The sequence below is a fragment of the Helianthus annuus genome, chromosome 10, assembly GCF_002127325.2.
Source record: "Helianthus annuus cultivar XRQ/B chromosome 10, HanXRQr2.0-SUNRISE, whole genome shotgun sequence".
In the NCBI taxonomy this organism is placed as follows: Eukaryota; Viridiplantae; Streptophyta; class Magnoliopsida; order Asterales; family Asteraceae; genus Helianthus; species Helianthus annuus.
Window position 1 is genome coordinate 177,369,615 of NC_035442.2, and position 25,938 is coordinate 177,395,552.

The 25,938-nt window shown below is 35.4% G+C and overlaps 3 protein-coding genes across 3 annotated transcripts; 2 read left to right on the forward strand and 1 right to left on the reverse strand.

Moving 5' to 3' along the window:
• Positions 1 to 3,712: 3,712 nt before the first annotated feature.
• On the forward strand, positions 3,713 to 7,668 carry LOC110886853 (serine/threonine protein phosphatase 2A 57 kDa regulatory subunit B' kappa isoform). The gene is made up of 3 exons (XM_022134712.2): positions 3,713 to 3,859; positions 5,127 to 6,310; positions 7,047 to 7,668. Exons 1-3 carry the CDS (start codon positions 3,832 to 3,834, stop codon positions 7,419 to 7,421), a joined length of 1,587 nt encoding a protein of 528 aa, XP_021990404.1. The 5' UTR covers positions 3,713 to 3,831; the 3' UTR covers positions 7,422 to 7,668.
• Positions 7,669 to 10,090: 2,422 nt separating this feature from the next.
• LOC110886854 (tudor domain-containing protein 3) lies at positions 10,091 to 16,098 on the reverse strand. Its single transcript, XM_022134713.2, has 7 exons — positions 14,685 to 16,098; positions 14,343 to 14,510; positions 13,543 to 13,789; positions 13,246 to 13,416; positions 12,359 to 12,630; positions 11,211 to 11,397; positions 10,091 to 10,389 (listed from the first exon to the last, which is right to left on the reverse strand). The coding sequence occupies exons 1-6, from the start codon at positions 14,937 to 14,939 to the stop codon at positions 11,236 to 11,238; spliced, it is 1,275 nt and encodes a 424-aa protein (XP_021990405.1). The 5' UTR covers positions 14,940 to 16,098; the 3' UTR covers positions 10,091 to 10,389; positions 11,211 to 11,235.
• Positions 16,099 to 16,210: 112 nt separating this feature from the next.
• LOC110886855 (probable inactive receptor kinase At2g26730) lies at positions 16,211 to 24,937 on the forward strand. The gene is made up of 4 exons (XM_022134715.2): positions 16,211 to 18,554; positions 18,782 to 18,992; positions 20,971 to 21,216; positions 24,015 to 24,937. Exons 1-4 carry the CDS (start codon positions 17,391 to 17,393, stop codon positions 24,614 to 24,616), a joined length of 2,223 nt encoding a protein of 740 aa, XP_021990407.2. The 5' UTR covers positions 16,211 to 17,390; the 3' UTR covers positions 24,617 to 24,937.
• The last annotated feature ends 1,001 nt before the right edge of the window (positions 24,938 to 25,938 follow it).

Here is a 25,938-nt window from a genome sequence, read left to right on the forward strand (position 1 = left end):
AGCAGGGCAGACGACGCCAGTACGAGGTATCCAGCGTGGACAAATGTAACGACACCACGTGTACCACTACACCTGCCGTGACAGAGCAGACCAAGAGGATATTCCCCTTGGTCGGACAGCTGGCACGCGCCCACAGCTGGCACAGCTGCTCCTTCCTTCTTCACCCTCCGGCTATAAATAGGACCCTTCATCATTCAGGTTCAGCATCTTATACCCTCCATACTCACTCTATACACACACTGTTTATTTCTCTCAGAACAGTACTTATTCTCACGCCGGAGCCTGGTTAAGAGGGAAACCCCCCTTCTCCCCCTCTTAACGAGACTGGCGGTGTTTACTGTTTTGCAGATCTCCAGCCATTGTTACGAGCGAGAAAAGAGGTTGAACCCCATATACGAAATAACCCCATCGATAAACCCTGTGTTAATCGGTGTTTCATCAATAAGCTAGAAAACAAACAGAATAAAAAGATGTTGTTAAAAAAAATTAACGGCATACTTTTTAACATATTACACTTGCAAGGATTTAAACCTACAACCCATAGTCTGTTCAAATTTTAGTTTCCTAAATGTTTAAATAGATACTTAATGTCGGATTGCTCTATCTATGAAATATGTATTAATATTTTTTAAGAGTTAAATGCCATTTTAGTTATTAAGTTTGGGTCATTTTGCCAGTTTAGTCCAAAAGTTTTATTTTTCGCTTGTGGGTTTAAAAAGGTTTTAACATTGCCATTTTAATCCACTAGATTAACTTCATCCATTTTTTCTATTAACTAGAAGGGTATTTCGGTCATTTTATATGGTTGAATTGCCTTTCTAGATAACAGAATTACATATAAAATGAACGAATTGCTTTTTCTCGTTAACATAAAAAATAGATGAAGTTAACCTAGTGGGCTAAAATGACAATGATGAAACATTTTTGAACACACATGCGAAAAATGAAACATTTAAACTAAAGTGATAAAATAACCTAAACTACATGGACTAGATTCACATTTAACTCTATTTTTTAATCTTTCTGAAAACCAACCCGACAGATTTTACATTTTAAAAAAACTGAAACTTTTGATTAAAACTCGATCATGGGTTAAAATAACTGAATTTAATTATACAAGTGGTAAAACTTTTGCTTTCGGTTAGCAATTAAAAAACTATTTTTTTACACAAGTGGTAAGCCTTTGCTTTTATAAATTTCAATCAAATAAAGTACTTTTTGCTTTTATAAATTTATCTCTTTTGTTGGAAATCACTAAAAGACAAAAGCAAATATTCAAAGAAGCATATGTAAGTTTTAAGTTTAAACTTGATTCAAAAGATGAATATTTAAAAAAAAAAAACAAAATATAATTGTAAGCTTAAATAATAAAGAAAATACTTTTTACAGAGATATTTGAGGTTGTGTAGAAAAAGTAGAGGTTTACAAAACCCGGTTTTCGGCTAACTGATTCGGGCCCCAAAACAAATTGGTTTTATTTAGTAGGCCAAACCAGTTTGAAAAAAAAACCGGTCTGGCTACGAATCATTTTTTTTATTATAATTCCCAACTCTATATGGATCGGTTAGGGTCCATTTCTAAACCAATTCAGCACTCAAACTTTTTAATAAACCGTTTTCTAAACAAACTTAACCAAGCCAGATTTAAACCCGATTTTGTTTTCTTCAAACCTCAAACTGGTACCAAACCGGAGGGCCGGGGTCAGGCTCAAACCGGTTTTGTTTTTGCACTAGGTCGGGTTCTAAATCGGTTTGATGGACCCAAATCAATATTTTTGTACATCTCTAATAATCGTATAAGTTTATTGTATTTTAAGATAGACGATCTATAATAAATATAAGTTATATTAAACATTCCAAACATGTTGAGCCCAATTTTATTTTCACCTACTCTCAATTTCATTTTAGCTAAAGCTCTGCTTGTGAGCAATGTTTCAAACTCGAGCGTAGCTCGTGAATAATTTTTCAAGCTCAAGCTTGATCTGGACTCAACTCGTTTCTTGTTTATTATATATATAGTTATTTTATTTATTTATTTACATATATAACTATTTTTAATATATTTATAATAACTATTATAATCTTATATAAATACAAGATATATTATTTAGTTCCCTTCAATGTAACTATTTATATGATAATATTTATTATTTAATTATGTACCATGTTATAAAATTATTATATTTATAATTATAATTATAATAGGCTTGTTTAACTCGCAAGGCTACTAAGCACATTATATAAAGTTGAGACTTAGACCTAATTTTTTAATTAAATAAAATATTTTTAAAATATTTAATTATGTACCATGTTATAAATTTATTATATTTATAATTATAATAGGCTTGTTTAACTCGCAAGGCTATTAAGCACATTATATAAAGTTGAGACTTAGACCTAATTTTTTAATTAAACAAACTATTTTTAAAATATTTAATTATGTACCATGTTATAAATTTATTATATTTATAATTATAATAGGCTTGTTTAACTCGCAAGACTATTAAACACGCTATATAAAGTTGAGACTTAGACCTAATTTTTTATTAAATAAACAGTTTTTAAAAATAAATGTAAGATACCACTTCAAACTATATGTTTGATAAATCCACCTCATCAACCCAAATTATACTTTGGAACATGACCATTAAGTCATACACTCAATGTTTTAAAATCGGTTTTTATACCATACCGGATTGGACTCAAAAACGGTTTAATCAAGTGTATCGAGTGGTTTAATCGGATGTACCAGACGGTTTAACCAATTCTACCGGACAGTTTAACCGATACTACCGAACGGGTTCAACTGATACTACCGGCCGGTTTGAACCGGTTTTTAAAACATTGCATACACCATTAAGTCCCCCCGTAATGGGGCGTTTTTTTTAAAAAAATTTCAAAAAAAACGCCGGAAAACGCCCGCACCTCCATTACATGCGGCGTTACCGGGCGTTTTTTTTTGAAAAAAAATGGCTCCGGCGTGTTTATTAAAACGCTGAACAATGGTTTGAATGCCCAATCAATTGAGGAGATGTGGGTTTAGAGAGAGAGATGGGGTTGTGGCCGGATTTTTTGTCGGATTTTTGGCCGGATTTTCTGGGTTTGCAGAAGGGAAGAAGAAGGGCATGAAGAAGAAGAAAGGTTTTTTTTTAAAAGTTTGATATTGACACTTAGGCCCCTATACTTTTAAACTTTATTATTTTCTGTTTTGAAACATTAGGCCCTAAAGTAATTTTTTAGTATTGTATTTTTTAAATTTTCTGTATTTTACTTTCTGTTTTTTATTTTCTGTATTTTTATTTTCTTTATTTTTAAGTTCTGTTTTTAATTTTTTAGTATTGTATTTTTTTATGTTTTAAATTAAAAAAAATAATTGGGAAATGATTGCATGGGCATTATTTGAATAATGCCCCACTACACCATTTTATGGTATAATGCCCCTTGCTGACTGGGCTGCCACATGGCGCAAAACACCCCATGGAGGGGGCATTATAATGTTTAACCATTACGCATGGTCTAAGCATTTAAGCTTAAACTTTACTCCTTAATACTCCATGTTCATATTGTTGTCCGGAGAGTTCAACTCCAATTATTATTTGATTAAAGCAGTGATAATATTACAAATATAAATAAATTACATAAAAATCATAAAACCAAAACCAAAACCATTTCTTTTCTTGGATCCTTACAGAAAAGAAATGGGCTCCATTTTCACATTATTATTGTCTTCAATCTCAAGATTTTAACCTGAAATTTCTCTCTCCTCCAGCTTTCTTCTCATTTGCATGTCTTCTTCTCTCTGATTCTCTCTCTCTCTCTCTCTCTAAAACCCATGTCCATTTTTGTCCCAGAAAGTCCAGGTATATTCTCTCTCTATAAATATATATATATATTTGTGTATGTATAGATCTTCTGGGAATACCACCTGATTCTTCTTCAGTGCTCTGACTTTTAGATTATTATATTACTGTCTTCTTCAATCTTTTAATGTAAAGACATGTTGCTTGCTTATTAACCCTTCTGGCATTATCAAATTTTTATTATTTTGTTTCAGTTTGCTGACATATATTTGTTAAAGTTGTTTCCTTTTTTTTTTCTTTCAAAATTTGTGTGTTTTGGGCTTTTCATGATCTGGGTTTGAAAACCAGTTTGTGTTTCATATTTCTTTTTGGTGAGTTTGTAGATCCTGATCTGGGTTTCAACTTTCAGATCTGCAAATTACTGTAGTAACCTTTTTTTTTTTTTTTATCTTCACTTTTTGTATGATTTTTAGTGTGTTCTAGATCTGTATATATATGTTTTTGGTATGTGTATGAGCAAAATGAGTGTTGGTTTTTCATGAAAAGTTTAATTTTTTCAAATAAGTTGATTTTTTTTTTCTTAATATAAGAAGTAAGAAAATTCTCATATGACTGAGATCATAAAGTAGGTATTATTAGTTTTTTTTTTTTTTTTTTCTAATTTTTTGTTCTTGAAAAGCTTGATTTTTTTTAATAAGATGAGATCATAATAGGAATGGGTATTAGTTTTTCTTGAATTATTTCACTTAAAAATTCAATTTTTTCTTATATAAAATAAGATCATAGCTTTAGTTTTTTTTTTTTCTAATTTTTTGTTCTTGAAAAGCTTGATTTTTTTTAATAAGATGAGATCATAATAGGAATGGGTATTAGTTTTTCTTGAATTATTTCACTTAAAAATTCTTTTTTTTTCTTATATAAAATAAGATCATAGCTATGAATTAGTTTTTTTTTTCTTTCTAATTTTTTGTTCTTGAAAAGCTTGAATTTTTTTTTATAAGATGAGATCATAGGAATGGCTATTAACTTTTCTTGAATTTTTTAACTTAAAAATTCTCTCTTTTTTTTCTCATATAAGATAAGATCATAGCTATGAGTATTAACTTTTCTTGAAATATTTTCTTTGAAGTTCAAAGTTTCTCATATTCTGTGAAATCATAATTACATGATTCAAATATGGAAATTTAATCTTAATTATTTAGTTATTTAGGAACATGAATTTCTTTTCTCCTTTACAATTAAAGAATATGCTTTTATTACTTCACTTAAATAATATATAATTTGTTGATTCTTTTTGCTAATCATGATTCTAATATGTGTATTCCAGGCTTATTATTGGCTGCAAATTCAACTATTCCTACTATGATTAAACAAATTCTCGCAAAACTCCCCCGAAAATCATCAAAATCGAATCAAAATTATTCAGACGGGAGCAATGCGACTGCAGCCGCCGATCTAACCAACAATGGCAGCTTCACCAACACTTGTAACGTTATTTCAAGTCGATTAAACGTCGTTAAAAAGATGTCATCATCTATCTTCCCAACATCCAATGGCGATATGATCCAGCCGCATTTATCGTTTAAAGATGTCCAAAGTTCCGAAAAATCAAGACTTCTTATCAGTAAGTTGAATCTTTGCTCGATCGTATACGATTTTAACGATCAAGATAAAGATAACGTAGAGAAAGATCAAAAACGGCAAGTTTTAGTCGAGATTCTCGATTATCTCGGTTCTGATTCCGTAAAACTCTCCGAACCCGCCATGTCAGCGATCTGTAAAACATGTGGCAATAATCTTTTTCGCGAGTTCCCTCCAAAATACTCCGATTCGCCACGTGGCGAAACGGAAGACGAAGATCCATGGTTTGATCCAGCATGGTCGCATTTACAACTTGTTTACGATATACTCCTTAGATTTGTTAGTTTAACTTCTCTTGATCCGAAAGTTGCTAAACAATATATCGATCATCCGTTCTTGTTAAAGTTACTAAATCTCTTTGATTCAGAGGACCCTCGAGAACGCGATTGTTTGAAGTCGGTTTTACATAGGATTTATGGCAAATTTATGGTTCACAGATCGTTTATCCGGATGGCCGTTAGCAATATTATGTATCAGTTTGTATACGAAACCGAAAAACACAATGGTATTGCTGAATTACTGGAGATTTTCGGGAGTGTGATTAGCGGATTCACGTTGCCATTAAAGAAAGAGCACAAAGCGTTTTTGTCACGGGTTTTGATTCCTCTTCATAAACCGAAATCCGTTGGTAGCTATCATCATCAGTTAACGTATTGTGTTGTTCAGTTTATAGAAAAAGATCCGAAGCTTACGAGTGTTGTGATAAACGGGCTGCTAAAATATTGGCCCGTTACGAGTAGTCAGAAGCAGTTGATGTTCTTGAGTGAGTTGGAAGAAGTGCTCGAGATTATTCGTACCGATGAGTTTGAGAAAATTATGGTTCCATTGTTTCGACGTGTAAAGTGTTGTCTTGACAGCTACCATTTTCAGGTAATTTTTATGCTTAATTATCTAATGCTTAATTATCTAATGCTTATGATGTTGGGGGGGGGATAATGCACGGTCCTCCCAACCGCCGGAGTGATCCCACTCCGGGAGCCGCTACCCGACCAAGCTAGCTCCGCGGTGACTTCCCCTTACCGAGTTCTTACCCTGGGCGACATATGTCACTCCCAAGACTCGAACCCGGGACCTCTGGGAAGAGGTGGGTGTTGGTGGCCAACTGGGCTACCCCAGTTGGTTTTGCTTATGATGTTAGATAGTACACGTTTGAGTTAACTTGATGCATAAATGGTGCACCTAGATATGGAAATTACAACCCATTAGCCCATAAACGGGTTGATTTAGAATATATTTTTCTAATGTAAACGAGTTTGAACAGGTTGAAAGTCAGTCAAAAGTAGGGGTGTGAATTTCTGACACGACCCGAAAATGTGACACGAACCTAACACGAAATTCGCGGCTTTTGGTTTAGTCTAAATCGGTTTGGGTCAGTTTCAGGTTGAACCCGCTAACACGTTTAGCTAAACGGGTCGGGTTCGTGTCAACCCGGTCGAGTTGGCGGGTTGACCCGTTTAACCCATTTATATTATATTTTATTTTTTAAAAATATGTTTTATGTCATGAATTAAATTGGGAATGTGAGTCTTGGTTATGTCGATTTTGTGGTTTGATGATTTTTAGACATGCATCTTTAAATGCTAATGTGAGTCTTGACCGTGTTTAGGTGGCGGAACGAGCACATTTCTTATGGAACAACGAGCACATACGCCATCTTATAATGTGTAACCGCCAAGTGATTATGCCTATTGTCTTCTCCTCAATACAACAAAACTCAAAGAAGCACAGGAACCGCACGGTTCTCAACCTAGCACAAAATGTGATGAAAATGTTTAACGATGCGGATGAACAATTGGTGCTTTCGTGCCAAGGCAAGGCTGAGGAGGACAAATCAGCCACTACTATGGTGGCCGAGAGGCGGAGATTGACATGGGAGCGCCTTGAAACCGTTGCAAGTGGTGGTTTTGGTTTTCAACACATAGTTGGAAGTGTGTCGGTTTTAGAGAAAACCGACACCACCACATGTGTCTCTTGCCAGTGACGCACTCGCTACGAGTTTATGAACCGCTTAGAACGGGTTTTTCTAGAGATGTCACAAAATGGCATGCGAAGGCGAAGGCCCTTGTTTAATATTGGTTTTTTGAGGTTTGAGAATGTTTTTGATCTCATGTCAACAATAGTGTTTATGTATATTAATGGTGTTGTGTCATTCTTTTGTAACCTAGTGGTCACCCTTGTGACTTAAATGGTTTGTTTTAACAAGAAACAATTGTCAAATCATTTAACAATGGTCCCCTTGCATCTAAAAAACCCTCTTTCTTCTATATAAGTAAAATTGTTAAATAACAGTTAGAAATCAATTTGGGTAAACCGGTTTTGACGAGGGCGGGACCAGCCTACGGTTTTTGAGAACGACAAACCAAACCTACCAGTTTGGAGGTTTAACGATTCAGTTTTGACGGTTTAAAAGAATTTTACAAAAAATATAGGCTAAACAGCTAACTACGCTTTTTAGGAGCAACATCCCACCCTCCCCAGACCTTATAAGTAGCTTTGCTATTTGTGGGATTCATTGGGTATGGTTGTTGTTGTACTTTTTGTATGTTTATTTGACTCTTATATCTGGATTTGGTTTAGGAGCTGGGGGTCTCACTGGAAGCGGCCTCTCTATCCCCTGGGATAGAGGTAAGGCTTGCTACATCCCACCCTCCCCAGACCCTACCTATAGTTTAGCTATAGGTGAGATTATACTGGGTATGGTTGTTGTTTGTAAACCAATTTTAACCATACATATTCTGACTTTACTTTCCCTTTTCCCCCTTCTTCTACTGATAGTTGTCCTCAACATCATCATCATTAAATCTACCAATAGCAAAGCTAAAGTAGGGTCTAAGGGGGGTAAGATGTAGACAGCCTTACCTCTACCCCGTAGAAATAGAGAGTCTGCTTCCGGTGAGACCCTCGACTCGATAGTAATTTTGCATCAAACCTTGAACATAAGGCACATAACTCTAGGCAAAAAGGCCGATTAGTGCATGTACTCTCTTGTCTTTCAGCTATCAACGCCACTACATAATGCATGATTAACCGTTCGCCACTTCTAACGTTATTTTCACGAAATTAGTAAATGACGTTAAAACTAGTACAACTTCACTTTTGTCCCTTGGGGGTCCACACATAAATACATTGTGCAAATGATAAATATGTTGATTTCAATCAAATTATTTCCAAATTATAAATTTTCAACAAAGTTGTGCTATATGTTGGTGTAAATTAGGCATTGGGAGTTTTTCAAAAAACTTTTGATTTTTTCACTTTTAACCCTAAGATTTTAATCTCTTGCATTTTACCCCTTTGACTTTTTTACTTTTACAAAAAAGCTTTCCATCTTTTACAATTCAACCCCCAACACTTTTTTGTTTTCAACTTTGGCCCCCTCATACTTTTCTTCTTTCATAAGTTTTTCGTTTTAAGTTTCGTTATAATTTACGAGTCAACACGCCACATGTGTCTAGGATTCAACGTTTTTTTGTCTATTTTTTCCCATTTGACAGGCAGTCGCAACACGTCCATTTTTCTTCATTTGACAACTTCGTCGCAACACGCATGTCCTGGATCGACATAGTTATTTTTTTCTACGTTTTACATTTATGTCTAATTTTTTTGAATTAACACGCTGCAACGGGCGTACGTGATTCAACGATTTTACGGCTGTTTTTCGTTCGGCATTATTTTTTACTTTATTATTTATTTTATTTTTACAAGCTCCTCTGATGTTGGTGGTTGTTGGCAGTGCTGTTGCATTAGTGCTACTTGGCACGATTTTACGAACATATTTAACCTATGAAGTTTTTTACTAATAATTTGTTTCGAGTTTACGACTATATCTCTTTTAGTTAAGAAAGACTAATTTTTATGTGCATATTTTTATGTGCGTGTCGATATGAATTCGATTTGCTCTACGTTTCGACGTAAACTTTTTATGGCAACAATTAAGCAGTATAAGGTCTATGAGGTCTGAACTATTAAGAGACAGTATAATGAATGTCTGAACAATTCAGATTAGAGGTCTTAACCATTGAGACTCCGTATAATAATTAATCATTCAGATGCAAATGTCGAAACCATTCAGATGCAAATGTCTGAAACATTAAGACATTTACTCACGAAACAAACAGTATGAATCATTAAGTGTTGAACTAGTAAGAGGTCTGAACCATTCAGACCGTCATTAAGAGGTAAACAAACAGCCCCTTAATTATTAACTAGCCCATGCCGGCTGAATTTGTAAGCCCCAGCCGCAACGCAGCGGGGTCTTACATCTAGTTATTTAGTAAATTAAGTTTGACCACGTTTAATTTCAAAACGAATTAGTCGAAAGTCACTCAATTGTACATTAAACTCACACTACCTCCAAATAACAACAAAGTTGTTAATAGCGAATAGCGGTAAATAGCGACAAGCTACCTATACGCTACGTAGTGATAAAATGACGAGCACTATTGATGTTTAGCTATATGCAATTAGTATTTCTATGCAATTAGTGGAGATTACAGTTGTTTGTTTGGTTGATTAAAATGCCTAAAAATTCGGTTTTTAATAATTTATTTAAAAAAACCCGCTATTTCACGCTATTAAGCGCTAAACATCATATAGCGACTACGCCATTCTAATAGCTATAGCGCTCGCTATCATCACTATGAACAACTATGGATAACAATGTCAATGTTGCTTTTGTAACCATAAAACATCAACGAGTTGAAAAAACAAAATTGTTTTAACCTGACTAACCGATTTTACACCATGTGCAAATCAAAACGGGTATCTGCAACTCTTTGAACGTGTGGGGCACAAAAAGATATCACAGAGATATTTTGGGGCACTAGAATTACAGAACATGCAGAAGCATAAGAAGGTTGATGACAATGGCTCTCAAAGGTTTACACCACCATGGTCAAGTATGATAGGACCGGATATCCGCCAACAGTTGGTCCAGGTTTAGCAACAACCTGAGTGAACATATATATACATGTAGCGGTCAATGGCACCATTCTATAAATCGCAATAACAGTTAACAGAGGGGGTCAGTAATAAAGCCCATCAATGGTTTCATTTTTAGTCTTATCATTCTTCTTGTTATTAGAGGTCACGCGGGTTTCAAAATAAGTCCTATTTGTCCATCATGTTAATTGTATGCATGATACTTGTCTGTGTTTGACTGTTTGTGGCATCAGCCCCATGCCCCTATCTATTCGATTTATTGACTGAAAGTTCGGTATCATAGACACTATACATTTCTACTAGATATGGAAATGATATCTTCTTTGGTTTTCCTATTCAGTTTGTTTAGTTAATATTAAAAAGAATAATATGTCATATTCTTCCCCGAGGTTTGGTCAGTTTTGCGACTTTTGTCCAAAGGTTTGTTTTTCCGCATCTGGACCCGAAGGTTTGAAATCTTGCCTTTTTCATCCGGCTCGTTAACTCCATCCATTTTTCTCCATTAAGTCGGGGGTTTTCATCTTTTTTGTTAGCTTAAAAGGCAATTCGGTACTTTTCACTTTATGTACAAGCATTTAGCATAATGTACAAGTATTCAAACAAAATGAGATTATCCTTAAGTTAACAAAGAAGACGAAAATACCCATGCCTTAACGGAGAAAATGGATGGAGTTAACGAGCCGGATGAAAATGGCAAGATTTCAGACCTTTTGGATCCAGATGCGGAAAAACAAACCTTTGGACGAAAGTCGCAAAACTGGCCAAACCTCAGGGCGAAAATGGCATTTTACTAGGCTTAAAAATTGATACTTTGAATCGAAATAATTACCTGATAGTGTGAGCAAGGGAGAATATCACCCACCTCTGCCACGTCCCCTCCCCCTTCTACCTCTACCTCTTCCCCTTCCCCTTCCTCTGAATTCTCCCCTATCGTGGGCCCCAGGATCATCTCTATTAAAACTAAACATGCTCATCCTGATATCATCTGCTTCTGTCACGTGTTGACCCTGTTGACCCTGAATCAATTAAAACTTATGATGTCAAAGCATATAAAAAATTTAAATAAGTGACTTATTTCCAAAAGAACAGGAATAACAATTTTGACCATTTACTTATAAATGGGTTGATTTGGGGTTGGGGCCTTGGACTATGTTTTTATCCTTCGTGAATGATAAAGATATATTAGTTCAATAGGAAACAGGTCAAAGTCGCCAAAAGTGTATTTGACAGCTGGCACACTAAATATTTATAAAGAATCCCAAAATTCTGGACAAAAATTGTTTCAGTTCAATCCAACTAGGGGTGCAAACGAGCTGAGCGCGGCTCGAGAAAAAGCTTAAAACGATCCGAGCCTTATCGAGCCCGAGCCGAGCTTGAGTCTAAAATAAAGCTCGTTTATTTATCGAGCCCGAGCTCAAGCCTGACATGTGAAGCTCGCCAAGCCTTAGTGTAATATTAGTTTTTATTAATATTTAATAACGTTTACCCCTTATTTAAAGTTGTCTAGTAAACGAGCCGAGCCGAGCCGAGCCCGAACTTAAAAATAAGCTTCTTTAGTAAACAAGCCAGATCCCAAGCTTCGCTTATCGAGCTCGCGAGCCTAAACGAGTCTATTTTATTTATATTATTTTTATTTAATATATTAATCAATAGACAATAAACGAGCCGAGCCAAGCCGAGCTCGAGCTTCAGAAACTACCAACGAGCCGAGCTCGGAGCTTGAAAACCAAAGCTTGAACCGAGCCGAGCTCAAGCTCTCATAAGTTAATCGAGCTCGAGCCTAGTCAAGCTCAGGCTTGGCTCGTTTGCACCCCTAAATCCAACCCAGCCTGTTTCAACCTATACGCAATTTACAACTCTAACGGAACACATCCAGACAAATCACCCAACCTGACCGACCCACCTAGTTTGCCACATCTACATAAGACTGTTAACAGAATATATATAAAAATAACTCAAGCAAGAAGGAACGCTAACGTGATAATCTTCCAAATCAAATTGGTTTTGAAGCTGACGTGCAAGATCCTCATCTTGATTAACGTTAGCGTTTTCTTGTCTCAACGAAGAGCTCCCATTGGCTCTTTTTCTCTCCCATTCCGCTATCGTTAAAACAGCGGATTCATTCTCCTCCTTACCCCTCCCTCTTTGTTTCCAACCTCTAGAATGCCCTTCGTTTCGGTTAGAATAATTCATTTTCTGTAGAAGTTTTTGTGCAGCAGCCTGATTTTGCACAGGGATAGACTCCGCCACTGTCACCAAGATGAAAACCTTAATCAGTGTAATGATGTTATATAAGGTGAGTAGGGGTGCAAATGAACCTAACGTTCAGCGACCAGTTCGTGAACCGTTTGGCGGGAAGTACGTTTGTGTTTTTAGTTAAGTGAACGAACTTCGCGTTCGTTCATTTATGTTCGTGAACGTTCGGTAATGTGTTAGTTTATGTTCGATAGTTCATTAGTGTATTATATATTCTGTTCATGAACCCTTGTTTGTGTTCGTTTGTTTTCATCTGTGCTCATGTCCGCTCGTTTGCATTCGTTGCCTAAAATTAACAAACGAACACGAATACGTTCATTTCCTTAACGAACGAACACGAAAAGAATATCCTGTTCGGTAAGTGTTCATGAACAGTTCGTGAACACATATTTCCTTTAAAACGAATACAAACACGAACAAGGTCTTGTTCATGTTCTTCGGTTCATTTGCAGCCCTAAAGGTGAGCACAATTCAAAAGAAATCGTATCTATGTAACTGAGAAATGACAAAACATTATATTTGACCAGTATATTGGGTTAGTATCTTTTTCCCGTGTAATTAAGGACCTTAACTTATAATACTCTTATTATATTATATTATATACAAACCTTCTTTTGGTCTTGCTTCAGTAGCAGGTTGTTTCTCTTCATTTTTCTCAGTGGTAGAACCCGATTTTACATTATCGCCCCCGCTATCGGCTTTTTTATCAGAAACCCGTGACCCACTAGTCAGTAAAGAACCAGTAGGTCCATAGGGTTTAACCGTTGCCATAGAATTCTCTGCAATTGATCAACAAAAAACCAAAAATAAGGATATAGAAGAACTTAAAAAACTTGAAATAAAACAAAGTTTTTTTTATCGAACGGATATGCAGTTTCAGAGAAAACCAATGTTTTAAAACGAACCAGAAGATCTGCTTTGTTGATTGATCCGACGTGAAGGGGGCCCAGTCTGAAACTTCTGGAAAGGTGGTGGCCCACCAGTGTCATCACTTTGTGACGGTTTTACAGTTGAGCGTGTAAACCCTGCATATTTTTGGTTCATCTCCCATTCTTCATATAATGATGGAACAATACCTCCAAGAACAGTTACTACCTTTGCATTCAAGCATAAAATACCGCTGTGTATTACAACTTTATTTTCCAAGCGGATCTGTGAACCAGAACTAACAGTTAATTTCAATCTTGAAGAATGCAGAAAATACTAAAAAACGAGCAGTTTAGTTTCATTATGTTCATTGTTTTGAAGTACCATCCGTGGATTATATACCTTTAAAATCTGTTTTAAGCTCTCACGAAGTATAAAGTTATAAACGATAAGTCCATAATACTATACCAAAGCATATGTATCCAAATAACAATAAAGATATCTAGACCTACGCTATCCACATTTTCCATTTTTCACTTCAAGATCAAACTTTGTGAAACTAAGGGTACGTACATATCTTTCTAGCTTCAAGATCAAACTGTTTCAAGTCCTAACATTGTCGATCATATTAACTCGTTTTAACGAATTAGGTCATAAACGCACCCCATAATAAGAAATCAACAACTTGTGATTAATCGGGTGTAAGGTGAATCCGGAGACATTAAACCAATAGCTAAAGAACACGATCACAATCCATAATCACCAAATGCCACACACAACTATACTAAACAATATATATTAACATATCAAAACATTCTAAATGTATTAATATAACTACCTTTGTGCCCGGAACGACATTATCAGGTAACGACGGAATATGAGTGAACTCAATAGCAGTCACCTCAGTATGTCCATCAGTAAGCTTCAATCTCAACAACCGTTTACCGCTCGAACCGCCTGAACTCTCAGCTATACTACTTTTACTTATATCCCTAACAGAACACACCTGCACAAAACCACCAAGTATCCACAATTCACTTTCCAAAACAAAACCCTAGAACAAACAAAACAAACACAATAACACCTACATTTATTATTAATAATGATATAACTAACTGCTGGTGCAAGTAAAACCCTAAAAAGCTAAAAACAAATTGATTTGTATAAACATGTGACTTGCCTGAAGAACTTTGGGGCCCTGAATATGAGTAGATTTACGGAGAGTGGAAGAATCAGGCAACGATTTACCTCCGATTGCTCGTAAGTCCATGTTACATAGCTCTGATTCGATGGAGCGAATGGTGGTGGAAGCTTCAGAGAATTTGGTTTCAATTAGGGTTTTGATTTGATGAATATGTTGAAAACACCAGCCGCTGTTAGTTAGGGTTTGAATCAAAGGCTCTGAAGAGGAAGATGGATTTGAAGAAGTCGCCATTTGTATGAAATTATGAATGCATAACAGGTGTTCGATGTTTTGACGCTATGAATTGCAGATGGGTTTTTGCCTTTTGCGGTTAATTCTTGGTTTCCGGTTTTAAGTGACTTCGGATCATGGTATAGGTATCGGTATCGGTATCGGTATCGGTATCGGTATCGTACCATATTGAATATTTTTATTCTGATATCCATTTTTTCTGTTTTCCGAGATCGATACTGATATTTTAGTTGATTTACCGATAGATACTGGTATCGTACCGTGCTAATTATATTCGGTACGCGTATCCATTTTTCCCAGGTTTTTTCGGGACCGATACTTTCGGTACTCATCCAATATCCAATATCATGCTCATCCCTACTTCAGGTTCACACACTCTGGTTCCCATGTTATTGGTCCAATAGTTTATTTTAATAAATTGATCAATTTCTAATTTTCTTTTTCAAGCGGATACTACTATACTAGGGATCAACTTCTGATTGCTCATTATTCGTAGGGTTATCTTATGTACCCACACACAGATATTGAGTATACCTATTAGTATCAATTGCCTCCTACGCTATGTGGCTTTGGCAATCTTGAACATATTGTGCTCACCCTGCTTTGTTTCCAAACGTTCATACATCTGCCTATAGGCAATGCTCTTTGCCTCCGTCACTGCCTTCTTCGCTTCCCTGTTGACCATTTTGTATCTCTCCCTCAATCTAACTCGCTCCTCCTCATTCGAGCACCTCAAAAGCTCCCTAAAACTCCCTTGCTTGTCCTTTATTTTGGTTTGCACTTCCTTACTCCACCACCAGGACTCCTTTTGCCCGCTTGCCTTTTTTGTTGTGACCCATCTTACTAGCTTGTTAATTAATATATACATAGGTAGAAATGCTCAAGTGAAAGAGAAGCGCCATTGTGTTGAGAATCCAAGCTCTGCATCTGCAACTAACGGTAACTTTTCGTTTGGCTGGGTTTTAAAACAATTTCAATTGCTGCAATCTTACCAGCTTGTTAATTAATAAATACATACATAGGTAGAAATGCTCAAGCGAAAGGGAAGCACTATTGTGTTGAGAATCCAAGCTCTACATCTGCAACTACTTGTAACTTCCCGTTTGGTTGGGTTTTAAAACACATTAAGATATTTGGATATGAAAGATGAACTTGATCCTTTATTTTCCTTTTTACAAAATTACATGTTAATTTGATATGTGATACGAACCGAATCGTTTATCAAATGGTCCTAAAAAAATAGACAGGAACTTGAAGAGATAATTAGAGAGAAAACCAAGAATTAGTTCATATTTCATTCCTAATTAAAATAGAACAAGTAGTTGGCTTTATATAGCCTTACATAAGAAAATAATTCTCTAGATCCACTAACAATCTTAATTAACTAACCACTAAACATGAAATAAGGAAAATAAACCAAGAAATTAGAATTTCCACATGATGCTGGTAACATAACAATGATGGTTTGAGTTGTGAAGGAACAAAGATTATGATTTTTATTTTTTAAAGAAGATATAAATATCCATATTTTTTTTGAACGGCCAACAAACTCAATCCCGAGCACTCTCGGGGCACCCACTGGACAAACGGAGTACTCTTAGAGTAACCCGAGTCCACCACCAATTCCGGGGAAAACCCGGTAACCCACCCGCCCATAGGCACGACGGTGAAATTACCGGTAAAACTCGCTTGGCTCAAGGATCCAACCCAGGTTTCCCTGGGTCTCCTATCATTGTCCACCAATGCCTCACTCTGCACCAAGTGGGAGTCGAACCTGCATCTCTCAAGAGAAATGCAAGCCTTCCATCACTTGATCTAGAGATCATTGGCATATAAATATCCATATTATCCCAATAACAATTAACAAATCGTAAGTAGGTATTGGCTACGAGCTACACTTGGAGGAGGATTGGAGCGTCGTTGCCAGGGTTTCAGATATGCTCGCGAGAAGTGGCGATACCTGTTTCATAATGGACCCCTTCCGGAGGAATGCCATATCATCGTTGACAAAGACGCCTCGCCAAGTGAAGTCTTGAAACATGATCCATGGTATATCAAGCAGCGGTTGCCAATGGTATTTAACACTTTTCACCTTTTATTTTCTCGGCCTTATGTTTGCAAAGTTGAGTTGAAAGGATACCAATGGTCGGCCAGGCTCTATGGGTTGACAATCTCTTGTTTGGGTTGGGCTGTAAGCAACTAAAACTTGTTAAAAATTTCTAATGTTTCGGTGTATCTTACTTTCTATTTTTCTCTTCTTTTCAAGAGCAACCATACCCAACATGTGGCTTTTGATAAGTATGTTTTTTTTTTTTTTTGTTTTTTTTTAATCCGAACCCTGCACTTTGTAAGCAAGTGGAACTTACTATCAGTGCTTTTGATAAATGTTGCTTATTTATTCATTCATGTGATTATTATGGACACCTTTCAAAAAAAAAAAATGTGATTATTATGGAACATTCTCCCCTTATAAAAACACTCCTCCAATCCTCCCTCCCATTAACAACCCCCCCCCCCCCCCCCCCCCACAACACAAACATACACATTTCTCCCATGTCGTCATTATTCGTTTTTGTGTTTTCAGTTCTTATTCTCCACGCCGGAGCCACAACCCTACTGCGCGACTCTGCTCCCCGCGGTAATCCCACGGCCATAACCACAAGCGGCAATACGATATCCGCTTGCGGTGGGAATTGCAATCGCAATCCATACTCTGTGACATACTGCGATGGGAACTGCAATCGCAATACATACTCCGAGACATCCTATGCCGTTAACAAACCCGCCTCTGATCCGCTGAACCTTGAGGAGAAACAAGCGCTCCTTAGCTTCATCAATAAGCTTCTTCCTAACGCTAGCTCATTAAACTGGACAGAGTCCGGATATGCATGCTCTTGGAAAGGCGTTACTTGCAACCCCAGTGGCATCACCGTGCTCTACCTCCGCTTACCACTAAAGAATCTTACCGGAGAAATACCGCCTAACACAATCGGAAAGTTAACCAGCCTCCGTGTGCTGTCCCTCGGACATAACAGACTCTCCGGCGAGATCCCTTCTGATTTCTCCAATCTCAACTTCCTTACCACACTTTACTTAAATCACAACAACTTTTCCGGCAACATCCCTTCATTTTTCTCCAGTCTCTCCTACCTTACCATACTTCGCTTAGATAACAACAGCTTTTCGGGCAACCTCCCGGACATGATTAAAGCACAGGATCTATCCACTTTTGATGTTTCGTATAACAAACTAGATGGTCCAATTCCACGTTCGCTTTCTGGCTTTCCGTTATCTGCATTCTCCAACAATTCTAACCTTTGTGGTCCTCCTCTTTCTCTATGTAATGCTTCATTTTCGCCGCCTAAGTCTGATGGAGAAGGAGACGATACTTCTACCCCGAAACGACGTGCAATTTTCGGTATTTTCAGCGGATCAACGATGATGTTACTCATTTTCCTTGGCTCTGTAGGGAAGAACATGTATCAGTATATCCGACCGACATCCGAGAATAAGCAGCTAGTCACATTTGGGGATGATGTTTTTGATTTGGAGGATTTGTTGAAGACGACTGTTGAGGTTTTGGGGGGAGGGAGTGTAGGAACGTCGTATAAACAGGTTATAGTTTTTTTTTTTTTTTTTTTTTTTTTTTTTTTTTTTTAATTTTAATTATTATTATTTTTTTTAACCGCTAACTCACACACCTTTTAATTTTACTTTGACGGTTGTTGCATAAACATGTTTTTTTAGATTTATTCACTCGCATACTCTCTAATACTATCATGACGACTGTTTTGTATAAACGTGTTTTTTTAGATTTATTAATTTGCATACTCTTGTGACAGGTGTTGGTGGGAAAGAATAAGACGGTGGTTCTGAAAATATTGAAAGATGTTGTGGTGACGGAGGAGGAGTTCAAAGCAAAAATGGATGTTTTGGGGAAGATAAAGAACAGATATGTGGTTCCGTTGAGAGCTTATTATAATTATTCGAGTGATGAGAAGTGGCTTGTTTATGATTACATGCCCGCTGGTAGCTTATCTGCTCGTCTTCATGGTAATTTCTTCATCTCTAACTATTATTAATTTGTAACGTTAGAGGGTTCAAGTCAAGTGTTCATCTTAAAAAAAATTAGGTTGATGGGTGTGGCTTAACAGCGAACTTTTAATTATCACATGTGCCACGTCAGTATCCCCTTTCACTGTCCCTCTCCTCCGGGGGTGTGGTCATCATCTCCTTCTCCTCCTCGTGAAGATCGTGGAGATCCCCACAAAGGTCATGACCATGATCAAGGGGGTGGTACGAGCGCCATCACCTTTCACGACCACCTTCGTGATACACGTCGTATGAACTTATTATTCGTCACAACATTTTTTATTTCTATTTGTATACATGAAGGAATTTTTTTTTAGTTTAAAACTATTTAAGTGCGTTGGTTATACTCGGTAGTAAGTTTTGTTGGAAAATCTTTGAATCCCATGTATAATGAAAGCTCAAGATATGATATGCTTTGGCTTTGAATAAAGTATGACCAAGACAAACTCCATTATTGCCAACGATGAGTTAAGTACAACTTACTAATGCATCACTATAATTGAGCTTCATATGCTATATATAATTAAGGGCTTATACTTTTCTTTACATTAGCCTTTATTATGAAAAAGAATATATAAAAAATCATTACTTTAATAAAAGGAGTTTTATCCTAAAGTTGAAGATAATGTAAAAGAGAGAATTGTTATTTACAAAACACCTCTTTCATCACTTTCTTTCTTATTTTTAATTAATAATTAAATTATAATTTTAATTCTTGTTGTAACTTAAAACAAATATTTTTTAAGTAAATTATAAAATTATCTTTACTTAGAGCATTCATATTGGAGTCTCCATACTTATCTCTATAAAACAAATATTTTATGAAAACATCTCACATTCGACTCTCTATCTCTACCTATGTATTACTTACAAACACTTATTATATTATTTTTCTTCTTCCTACACAATCACACAAATTATATAAAATAGAGGCTCTAATTTGAATCTCGTATATCAAATTGTATTCATTGTCTTAAAAAATACACGTAAAATGTTCTTTATTACTAAATTTTACACGCTCTATGTCCTTTAGGATAACTGATGTTTTGAGTTAATTTTATGGTAAAAAGACCATTTTGCCCGAGTGACATAATTTGTAATCTATTTAAAATGAGATAATCTGAAATTTACTCAAGTTTTTTTCTTTTATTTTTTTCTTTCGTTTGTTGTTTTCTTTTCTTTTTTGTTTTTATTATCTTTATCACTATTGTTTTATCGATTACTTTAAAAATTTCTTAGTTTATTAATTAACATATATTTTTATAAATATATAGAGTAAAATGCACAGATAGTTTCTGTGGTTTTGTAAAATAACATATATAGTCCCCAACTTTTGGAAATTACACTAGTGCTCTCTGTGGTTGGACAATTTGTTACTCGGATAGTCCCTGGAGTGGATAGAGGTTAGTTTTCTCAGTTAAATGGATGCGAAATGACAAAACCACCCTTACTATTAAATATATTAACTTAAACATTAAGAGAAATTTATATCTTTTTATTATTTATTTAATCAAGTAGGGCCCATCATCCTTATTTTTATATCACTAAAAGTTTAAAACAAAAATCAGGGTATATTCTACCCACTTTGCTGTAAAGTGATAAGAACCATAATCCCCTTTTCAATTTTAATCATCCAAATCAACGAACTAGAGAAATTGAAGATCAAAATCCATGGTGTCACGTCGTTGTATGCTTCTCAAAGTCATAATCCTCGGTGACAACGGGTTAATTTCTTTAATTCCTTCAATTTTCACGTCTATAATCATTAATTTAATTTACTGATTCAAGTTCAATTAAACTATTTTATGGTGTTTGTTGATCGATTACAAGGTTGGAAAGACATCTCTCATGAATCAGTATCCTTAATGTACTTGATATTTCAGATCCTTTGATTTCATGCATTTGCCCTAATTTCAATTTGCTAATGTTTTTGTCAAAGGTGTGCACAAGTCATCTAAGAGTAAAAAGGGACGAACACCTCTAGCAAACCTGAGTGTGAATGATTTAGTCCACGAGAATCCCAATATCAATGTTCAGGAAAAGGGTTCGGCGCTTGATTCTCATCGTTCGCCATCTCCTGTGCATGTCGCTGCTCCAATGGAAGCTGAAGATACTCCTGCAAACCCTATCGGTGTGTCTGGCAGCCCAAATTCGTTTGATGATGATGTGAAAGCTATCAATCAAGGTAAGCAACAAGATGTCCCCTGTTATACACCTTCTAAATCGCCTTGTACTACCAATTTGATGCCATCGGACATCCCAACCCCTACCAAGCAACTTAATTTTGATGCGAAAGTGAACATGGAGGTGGAAGGGGGTTGGGTTATTTATAAGGGAGGTTGGGGGGGGGGGGGTTGTTTTTGGATTTCTAATGACCGGAATCACCTCGAAATTACATCGGAGTTACAACTTCATGGCTCTGTTGAGTGTTGATTGGTGAGGGTAATATTGGGGGTGGGTTAGGTTGATGAAGATAAGGATGGTGGGCCCCACTTGATTAAATAAATAATAAAAAGATATATATTTCTTTTAATGTTTAAGTTATTGTAGTTTTGTCATTTCACATCCACCTAACAGAGAAAACTAACCTCCATCAACTCTAGGGACTATCCGAGTAACAAACTGTTAAACCACAGGGAGCACCGATGTAATTTCAAAAGTTGGGACTATATATGTTATTTTACAAACCACAGGGACTATCCGTGCATTTTACTCAAATATATATTTTTCTATAATTTAATTATTTTCATTTGTTTGATTAAATTGATTACTTTTCTTATTTTTACAATTACTGTAACTTTTTATACTATGTTTTTACATAAACCGTTGGTGTAATCAATTTATTTAATCACTTTTACAATTATTATAAGTTATTTAAACGAAGTTTAGACCAAAATGTTGATAAAATAAGCACGTCGGTCATGCGTTATGACATGTCGATTTAAACATAGATAAAAAGCATTGCGCGGTGTCAGACATTTTATAACACGTCTAAAATAACCCGTTTCTTTATAAATGACGTTACAAATTTTTGAAATTTTATAGAATATCCTAGTTTAAATAACCATGGCGCCAATGGATGGTTTGTAGGTGCAACAACCAGAGAGTTTTGTAGAGAGTTTTGTGATACATTTTCCGGAGACGACTTTGGAATTGTAAACACGATGCTCATTGATGGATTAAATACTTCATAGCGGTTAAAAACATGTTACTTATAAAATATTAAAAACATGTTATTTATAAGTAATATTTATTTAAGGACTATAAAATATTAATCCATCGACAAAGCATCGTCTTATCAATTCCTAAACCGTGTATTACACGGGTTAAATAATTATAATATAATTGGTTAACACATACAGGCGTCAGCATATGTCTTTATAAATGAACTTTGATGTACTATTTACTTACTATAACATTTTACTTTGTATTTTATATCTTATGAGACACATGTATATTAGATGAGGTTGGATCAATAAGATATTAAACGGTTATTAATAAGTGGTAAAAATAAAATAATTAGTTGGGAAAATAAATATTATATAAATAAGAAAGAAGTGGAAAATTATTATTTAATAGAAGAGGTAAACAAAAAATATGATTCAATATTATTTTAAAATAGGGAAAAAAATCGTATGGCTTGTGTAAAATTTTAAACGATACGATTGAGAAACAATAAGTCTAAGGCAAGTCTAGGGCTTCTCAAGTTTCTGAATTAGTCTATGACTTCTCATATGATTCTAAGCCTCTTTCTCTCTCTCTCTCTCTCTATATATATATATATATATGGGAAGGTTCTATGCAGAACACAAAATATTGCGAGAACACGCAGAACATAATGGACCACCTATTTTTTCAATCCTAAAAACCTAAAAAGTAAATGAAAGTGTTACAAACGTAAGATTTATTGTTTCTTACACTAGAATTCAAAACAAAATATGGAAAATTTTCACTTTTGTATAACCTACACATATGTAGGTTATGTGTAGGTTAAATTACCAGCATGTATGTAGGCTACGTGTAGGTAAAAAATATAGTTTTTATGTATATATAATACACATATGAATGTAAGAAACATAAAATTAAAAAAAACAAGAAACTTACATCCCAAAATTTAGTGTTTTAGAGTTGTTCTTTTTTTCTCACAATAGTTAGTGTTCTGTAATGATCCTCATATATATATATATATATATATATATATATATATATATATATATATATATATATATATATATCCCCTTGATAGTGAACTATGTGAACAAATCCTAGCCCTTGATTATCAGTACACAAGTGTAAATCAATGGCTAGGATTTGATGATGAAAATACACTAGTGTATTTTATGAATTAATGATTTAAATCAATGGTTAGGATTTGTTCACTCAGCTCACAAATACACTAGTGCTCACTCTAGAACCCCACCATATATATAGGGGTTAGTTAACGTACACTATTTCTTAACGCATGATGTGTACGAGATGAAATTACGCACGTTATAAAACTCAAAACCCTAATCACGCATGTTGAAAAACCATATTCACGCATATTGAAACTCATAATAACGCATGAACATAATCATGCATTTAAAAAATCAGAAATTACGCATGGGGTAAAACCATAATCACGCATGTTACAAACTAATCACGCATGTTGTTATTTCATCTCGTACGTATTGTACGTTAAGAGATATTGTATTTTACATTTTCACTATATATTGTACGTTAAAATATTATTTATGTAAAATTTAAAAGATACAATTAAGAAAGAATAGTTATTACATTTATACCATATTTCTTTTATTTTTAGATTTTTATAACTATGAAAACGAATAGTTTATTTTGTATTCTTTTTATTGACGTAAGAATTTATGTTGTGCCAAGAATCAAGATAGTCGTATGATAATTTAAATCATCTAAAGGATCATGTATAAATGAGTTGTATACTTGTATGTATTATTTAAAGTGGTGCAAGTGATTGTTTTGTAGGTTCAGTCCTAACACAATTCAACTGGGACTGTCGTGTGCAAATTGCACTAAGTGCCGCTAAGGGGTTGGCATACTTGCATGTAGTCGAAAAAATTGTTCACGGCAACATCACATCATCAAACATCTTGTTCCAACAAGAAACTAACAATGAAGTTTCGTTGTCTGACTACGGTCTCAACACACTTTTTCATGGGTCAAGAAGCTCCCTTTACCATCGGGTCACCGGTTATTGGGCCCCGGAAGTTCTCGAGACACGGGAATTCACCTTTGAATCTGATGTGTATAGCTTTGGGGTTTTGTTATTGGAGCTTTTAACTCGCAAAATTCCTAACCATGCATCATTGGATAAGGAAGGGGTCCACTTTTCTGACTGGGTCGGTTCAATTGTATGCAAGGAACCTAAGGTTGAGCTTTTTGATGTGGAATTAACGAAGAATCATAATTTTAACAAGTTGGTAGAGTTAGCAAAGGAATGTGTATCGATTGCGCCGAGTCAACGACCACCAATGTGCGATGTGGTGAGTAGGATGGAGGATATGTTGTCGTACAAATTAAAGGGATACAATGATAGGCCCTCTTCAATGGAGCTCGTGATACTCTAAGTAACATCACGCCCGACACAACATATAATCGATCTAATGTGAATTGGTGGTTTTGTGTTCTTGAAATTGTGTGTTACTTTTATGGGCCGGGTCAAGTTTCCATGGGGTTGATTGTAAATTATTATTAGCTTGTGAGGTTGTTTGCCTGTGGTTGTAATATGTTCTAAAAACTTACCTCTTGAAGGTGACCTTCTTTAAGCAGCTGCATTCTCCTCGAAAGAATTAATCAATGCAGTTGCTATAAGATTTCTGTTTTAACTTGAACTGATTTAGATGTTTAAATATGTGATAAAATTGGATTTAGGGCATGTTTGGATTGCTTATTGAAACTCGTTATTTTTTTTTGAACGTCCAACATAAGAATCGCCGGGTACTCCGTACGCGGCACCCATTGGCCGAAAGGTAGCCCGCGGCAGCCCAACCTGCACGCACGGAGCCCCTAGCCCACCATGCCACCAGTTCCGGGAAAAACCCGACCCTGCACCCGCCCGAGGGCACGACAATGCAGAGCTGGTAAAACCCGGGTGGATCAGGAATCGAACTTGAGACCTTTCAGTCAAAAGTCTTCCCTCATTTCCATAACCACTAAGCTATAAGCCCAGGGTTATTGAAACTCGTTATTGACTTATTAACTTTTACAAGTTAAAAAGGTGTTTGGCAAAGTGACTTTTGTCCATCCTTATGACTTTTTGAAGATGTTAAAAAGAAGTTTTTCTGAAGTTAGTGGATTGTGACTTTTAGAAACTCCTTATAACTTTTTGTAAAAGTCAATAAGGAGGTTTGAAAAGGAATTCCAAACACCCCCTTAGATGTCTATTATATTTTCATAAATGTTTTAAGTTTTATTTTCTTTTATATTAGGTAGACATGCTGCATGCACAACATGCTACCTGCAAATTAGGTTACATATTACGTTAACCAGTAAGAAATTGAATGATTGTTAATTTAGCTAAAGTTTAGTGTTACAATGTGATGGTGTATTGTGTGTTAGATAGTAGAGTAAACTGCCAAAATAGTCCATTAGGTTTGGTTACTTTTGCCACTTTAGTTCAAAACTCAAACCTTTTGAATCTGGGTCTGTATGGTTTCAATTTTCTTGCCATTTGCATCAAAATCAAAATCTGGTTAGGTTTTTTGAGTTAACATCCAATTTTTTTTTGTCTTTTTCTTTCTTTTTAATGAAAGGCAAAATGGTCTTTTAACATTTTATTATAACAAATTAAAAAAATCTGATCCTTTTGGCTTTCATTAAAAGGGAGGCAAAAAACAAAAAAAAGTTGGATGTTAACTGAAAAATCTGACCAATTTTTTTTAGATGAAAA

Bases quoted from the DNA above. Each gene is read 5' to 3' on its own strand.
- LOC110886853 (XM_022134712.2), top strand. From the start codon at position 3,832: ATGTCCATTTTTGTCCCAGAAAGTCCAG. The intron at 3,860-5,126 runs GTATATTCTCTC...TGTGTATTCCAG, and splicing joins TTTTGTCCCAGAAAGTCCAG to GCTTATTATTGGCTGCAAAT. The intron at 6,311-7,046 runs GTAATTTTTATG...GACCGTGTTTAG, and splicing joins TTGACAGCTACCATTTTCAG to GTGGCGGAACGAGCACATTT.
- LOC110886854 (XM_022134713.2), bottom strand. From the start codon at position 14,939: ATGGCGACTTCTTCAAATCCATCTTCCTCTTCAGAGCCTTTGATTCAA. The intron at 14,511-14,684 runs GCAAGTCACATG...GGTTTTGTGCAG, and splicing joins AGGGCCCCAAAGTTCTTCAG to GTGTGTTCTGTTAGGGATAT. The intron at 12,631-13,245 runs GTTTGTATATAA...TCTTGGTGACAG, and splicing joins TGAAGCAAGACCAAAAGAAG to TGGCGGAGTCTATCCCTGTG.
- LOC110886855 (XM_022134715.2), top strand. From the start codon at position 17,391: ATGGAACATTCTCCCCTTATAAAAACACTCCTCCAATCCTCCCTCCCA. The intron at 18,555-18,781 runs GTTATAGTTTTT...CTCTTGTGACAG, and splicing joins TAGGAACGTCGTATAAACAG to GTGTTGGTGGGAAAGAATAA. The intron at 21,217-24,014 runs GTAAGCAACAAG...ATTGTTTTGTAG, and splicing joins TGTGAAAGCTATCAATCAAG to GTTCAGTCCTAACACAATTC.